General features: G+C 36.1%; 1 protein-coding gene across 5 annotated transcripts in view; it reads right to left on the bottom strand.

Moving 5' to 3' along the window:
* Positions 1 to 3,624: 3,624 nt before the first annotated feature.
* LOC114552624 (very-long-chain (3R)-3-hydroxyacyl-CoA dehydratase) overlaps positions 3,625 to 6,094 on the bottom strand; it is a 15,998-nt gene continuing 13,528 nt past the window's right edge. For all 5 annotated transcript variants that reach the window (XM_028573591.1, XM_028573597.1, XM_028573581.1 and 2 more), the window contains one exon: positions 3,625 to 4,883. In XM_028573591.1, coding sequence (XP_028429392.1) covers positions 4,807 to 4,883 — 77 coding nt within the window. In that variant the 3' untranslated portion in view covers positions 3,625 to 4,806. The remainder of the gene's footprint in view (positions 4,884 to 6,094) is intronic.

Below are 6,094 nucleotides of genomic sequence, written 5' to 3'. Positions count from 1 at the left end.
TTGTTCAACTGTTACATTTTCTTTAACATTTAACACTCTTTTTCTTGCACAAACTGACATATCCAACAGTTTCCAGATTTCCCTGAAAGCCTCCTGGACTCTCTGCCAGGACACAAAATGTATTACAGTGACACTTTTTTGTTAATCTTTTTAGAAAAGCAGAAAGGTTAAAGGGATAGTTCTGATCTTTTGAAGTGGGGTTGTATGAGGTCATTATCCATAGTCAGTGTTTTAGCTACAGTAGATGGCGGTCAGCACGCTCCCAGTTTGGAGAAGCAGGCAGGAGTACCGACATGGAAGCTAAGGAAAAAAAAAAAAAACATCTTTGACAATTCACAACAGAAACTTAGATCTTAAAAAAACAGCCCACCTCCAAAATAGGAACTATGATGTTTATTTTTATCAGAGCACCATTAATTGTGACTTACAATCAAGCCTGAATCTGCCTGCATAAGGACTTTTGAAATGCAATAAAATGTCAAGCTGTATGTCCACTACACATCCTTACCAAAAGACACCTTTAAAAATCAAAATATGTATAGACAAACAAATTAAAATCAACAAAAAAGAAATATAAAACCAAAAAAAGAAAAGGCTCAAAGCTGAACAGATTGGAAAGGACAAAAGACAACAAAGAACTCATGTACAGTCAATGGGGAAAAGAAATTATGAGAACAGGAAGTGGTTGGCTCATCAGGACAGTTACCAAGAAGTGAAATATTTCTTTCATTAATACAACACGGATGAATATTTGATCTTTCAGAGTACAAGTTTACAGTAATGACTTCCTGAGTTTATGAAGGTATGTTTTTCATATCTCGGACGGTTCAGTGGGACATGTGGGCTCCAAATGGAACAAACCATCAAAACAAAGACTAGTAATAATAATCGCCAGGAGTACAGCTCAAATCTACTCATGAAATCCCAAAGATTTTCGAGAAGCTGCCGCTCGTTAAAGACATGAATTGTCCAAGAAAATATGAGCAACAAATTCCCGTTTAAAGCTGAAGTAGGGAAGATATTTAAAAAAATAATAATTACTGGATTCCTGACGCAGATATTGATATTAGAGTAAAACAAGCCTTCTTTGACCGTGTTTCCTCCACACAGTTGCTAGTAGTCAAGGAGGACATGGATGATTAAAAGAACATGATGGACTCTTCAGAAGTGGTAATTATCTTCACAGGAGTTTCTGCGCGGGAAAGTCGCCGGACGACACAATCTTCTGACCGTAGCCATACTGAGAAATCCAGAGAGAGTTGTGTGGAGCTGATGGTCTTAATTAGCTTTGTATCAACTCATTTGGCAATGGCTTGAATGTAACGGACGTTCATTATTATAAAAATACTCACTAAATCTTTAAAGTTGGTTTGTTAAAGAGAAGAATTGTGTCCAAGATATGTACTGAATAGGATGTTTTAAAATACTTTTTTTTTTTATTATTGTCAGTTCTCACCATATGAACTGGTTCAAACAGCAACGTGTACAACTTTTATTGTGTTGTACATTTTTGTTTGTAAAGAAATTAGACTATCTGGAGAACAACTGCAACGCACACTGACCACCTGAATCATTTGACACACAACTGTGTGGGCTTCAGAGTTGTTATTCTAGATTTGTGTTTTCATTGATTTGTTATTTTAATGTCATCTTTATGTTTCAATTCAGTTAGTTTTACAGAGTGGGTTTTCACGTTTTAGTTTAGTTTGTATTATTTAAAAAATATTAGTATTAGTTTTAGTTTATATTTTATTAGTTTCATTATTATTTTTTATTATAATATGGGGGGTATTTGTCAGGGGCAAGATTTAAGAAGTTCAGAATAGGTATTACAATACAAACAGAGACATCTCAGTCTCTATAAACATATGCACCAAAGCCTCATCATGCTTGTGTTGACAAATTTGATCAAATTGACAAAGACTAAAACTAAAGCCATTTCCTGTATATTTTTTTTATTTTAGTCAGCTTTGTAAGTACACAATATTGTATCAGCATTCATTTTTAGTCTAGTTTTTATTTTTATTTCAGTTAACTAAATCGTTTTTTTACACCAAGTTTTAAATTTAGTTTTAGTTAACTTTAATAACCTTAGTGGGCTAACTTAGAAACAGAACAGGTGCAGGTGTTGCCTTCATCTCAGTGTCCACATGTCAGATCCATGGGGGGATAGAGGAAGCAGCGTAATGTTTAACTGGAGTTTTTAATAATACCACTAGGGGAGCCAAAGGTCTACATCTTTAAATCCTACACATAGTGGCTTTAAAGCAGAGAGAACTCCGGAGATGCAGTCCGTCTAGAACTGGCAGAAATGCACAGTACTTGTGGAGTTACAGTAGCTTTAGTGTTAACGAGCTAAAAGCATTTAAAATCAAAAGGCAAGTTCAAATCTTTTTGTGAAGCCCTTCGTCCTCACCCTCCATTTCTGTCCTTCTTTACACTTTCTCCTATTCTGCTGTTTGTACTCTTTCAGCACGAAGTTACACACAAAACCACCCTGAAATGGCAACAATCAATACTTCCTCAATGACGTGTCAATCCGACATCCCCTCTCAAATTGCAGCGCCTTTTCACAGGTCAAACTTCACAGGAAGGGAAAGAATGGAGATCTTTATGCATCAGCTAGCGAACGCATCCCTGCCTTTCTTCAATGAAGAGAGCGGGCTGTGAAGTCCGATGGCTAAACCTCAACCAACTGATAGGTGAAATAATCAAGCCTGCATGTACTCAAATGTATTTTCATATTTAATAAGTTCTATAATGTGTTATTAAGATCGAGGGAGAAGGTCACAGGGAGGCTAAGAGGCCCCTATGCGTGCGATGGTGGCATCTGGTTCAGATGTTTAAGTTAATAATAAATTAGAGACCCTGATTGAGTAACTGATGACCTTTGGAGGGGGCCTACAGGATGCTTGAGTCTATCAGAGCATCGAAACCTGTCAGTATTAGGATAATATCATGGATGAGGGTTTCCAGATGTGAGTTTCAGGATCTATAAGACTGTAAGGTCAATCCGAAGTTCGGAGAGAGCACTTGGGTCTGTGCAGCGGTGCATGGAGACGCTCTCCCGCATGAGAATCTTGTTCAATATTGAATAAAGCTGCCTATAATCTGAAATCATCTGAGTCGTCATCTTTGAGCATCTCCATCATCAATTTCCAGAGAGTGCCATCTCTCAACAACTTAAAATCTTTTGTCTCTGCTGTAAAGCATCACATAATAGTTTTATGCGTTTTAAACAATCACATTACATGATTCATTATGTATCATATATTATTATTTATTATTTGAACTGTTAAAAGCCCTCCTAGGGACAGGTGTTGCGAATTAGCCATGGCTACAAACACTGTGATACAGGCATTGGATTGTTATTTTTGTAATAATCTATGTTTTTTGTATCTGTCCCTATTTAAATAAACTACAAAATAAATAAATAAAATTCACAGTTAACAACTCTAAAATCCTGATTTTATGCCATGTCTCTCTCACAGCTTTCAACAAAAACAGTTTCGCAGGACAAAAATAAACATTTGTCGGTCATTAGGTATAAGCATAAATGTGTGTCCTTATGTAAAGGCCAGTAAGAAGGATAGTGTAAGCAGATATAAATATTCCTTTCTTCAGTAATTTGCATGGCTTTTTTATTATTCAAAACAGTGAGTGACAAGGCTCAGTGTTCGTAATGCTCCTCTGAAAACAACGAGCATCTAAATTTGACAGTTTATAGTTAAGAGCCAAAGTCTTTTCATGCAAAGGCATCTGAAATAATCGATTCAAGAACCATAAAAGTGGTGTTTTAGTTTATCAACTTTACATCGCTCCAGACACATTTTTTTTAAAGAATCTACAAGTTCACATTCAACTTGCAGAGCCGTGAAACTTGCTTGAGATTGTTGCCTCTTCATGCAGTCGCAAGCAGGAACAATTTTCAAACTCTCTCTAAAATACATTCCGACATTTGAGAAACAAAACAAGCGTTTTGTTTACAGGCTTTTCAGATAATAACACCCAGACGAAAACAAGCAAACATGGACATCAGGGAGATGAACATATTAATTTGCCAACTCTTGAATTTCAAATAATGCAGAAAATTCTACATTCCCAGAGACTGAAGCGTCCTTAAACACACCGACAGAGAGAGTATCAAAACTGTGTTGGCTTTCAATTGCAAATATGCACAACAAATATAACAAAATATAAAAGGTTAATCAATATTGACTGTGAAGGATCTGATTTTGAATTATTGGGTTAAAAGAACCATTAAAACATGTTTTGAAAAGCAGTTTTGAGGGTAATAATATTATTTTTGAACCAACAAGGTATAAATAAAGCAAAAATGGCTGATCTGTTGCAGTAACTTTGTAAGCAGAAATTGTTTTCCTAAACCACATTATTTTCAACTCTAAAACAAATTACTCCTATGTTCATATATGTTACCCTACCAAGAAAATCAACAAAAAAATCCATAAAATATTTCTGTCATAACGGAACCTTAGACAGTGCAGACACAGAGATACATCTTCATTAATTATGGACATTATTAAGAGAATAAACATGGTAGAAGTGAAGCACTGGATCAACCTGTACAGTGTTCTAAAGTGAGTTGTTGAGATGTTACAGTTTTTTACAAGATTGGTCTGGAGAAGTTTAACAGTTCACGCGGTGGAGTAAGGTAACCAGTACTCCATTATCAGGTCAGTGTGTGTAGGAAGATGATAAAAAGGCAATTACAGGAAAAGAAAACAGCTGCTTTATCTTTAAGTGGACGGCAGTTCAGGGTGTGTGGAAAATAAAAGTGCTGGTGAGTTAGTGGACTTTCCTTTTCCTCGAGCGGTATCGTCTCCTCCGCTGCTTGTACAGGTGGCGGAAATTGAAGAAGAGTCCTGGGGAGGAGAAGAAACCTTTGTCAGCATTACGTTGATACACTAGTTTATGTTTGTCTCATCGGGTGGCTACACAAACCTTATTTTTTATTTTTTTTGATAAGAGCAGACAAACACACAAAAAGCCCGGTTTGCATAGAACTAAACAATTAATTCATCCACAACATTTCCAGAGACATGTTTGCACAGGACTATAGTGAAAATCCAATAAAATCCATGTCTGAAAATACAGTCAGATTTTACGATCTGTTTACCTATGATTTGACAAAGTAAAACCTAAGAAACATATCCTTGGTAGCGTACGATTGCTAAAAAAAAAACAAACAAAAAAAACACACATATACTTTAGATTTTCCAACGCTGACCAGTGTTTAAGATTTTCTGTGTAATTTTTTTTTTTTGACATTTCAGGCAGGCACTACCTTCTATTCAATTCATTTCACTACGGAAATCCAAGCGCAAAGAATCTGAGAATGCTTGGGGTTTGGTAAAGTAATCCATCACAGTGAACATCAAGGGCCCTATCTTGCACCTGGCGCAGCGTGGCGCAAAGCCAGACGCAAGTGTCTTTGCTATTTAAAGACCGCAGCGCCCACGTCGTTTCAATATCAAATGCACCTGCACCCATCTTTGCGCCCATGGGCATGCTGGTCTAACAGGGAGGTGTGTTCAGATGAATTCTTGGCATAATTTTTTTTTAATCAGTGTGCACTTAAAAGAGATACCAATGGCATCAACTACAAAAACAAAAGCAGATTTGACTTTTAGACTGTGATGAACAAGTTTGTAGCTTGAGCAAGTTGATTTTTATGGTGTAATGAAATGAAGGCAATTGAAAGGAATTTGTCATAAATAAGGTAAAACACGTGGACCACTTTAATGGTCTTTAAATGTTTACATTAAGTAAACTAACTACAATACAACAGGCAATATTTAAGTGGTTATTCAGACAACAACCTGAAATAATTAATAACCGTTGAAAACTATGATGTTTTCATTTTTATCTCATATTTTCATCGACATGAAACCCAAATGATTCTGATTGCGAACTATTACCTTTTTGATTTTATCATACAGACCACACTTGAAATAAGACACTTCCTCTTCAAAAGTTGATTTTGTAAGCAACCTTTTTGACCTGACTTATTACTCTTTCATTACTTTTATGCAGTAACGCGTCTTATGGAGCTCAGCGCAAGTTCCTACAGGAA

The sequence above is a fragment of the Perca flavescens genome, chromosome 1, assembly GCF_004354835.1.
Source record: "Perca flavescens isolate YP-PL-M2 chromosome 1, PFLA_1.0, whole genome shotgun sequence".
NCBI lineage: Eukaryota > Metazoa > Chordata > Actinopteri > Perciformes > Percidae > Perca > Perca flavescens.
Note: the sequence above shows the minus strand (reverse complement) of the source record. Positions and strands in the feature narration are given on the sequence as shown.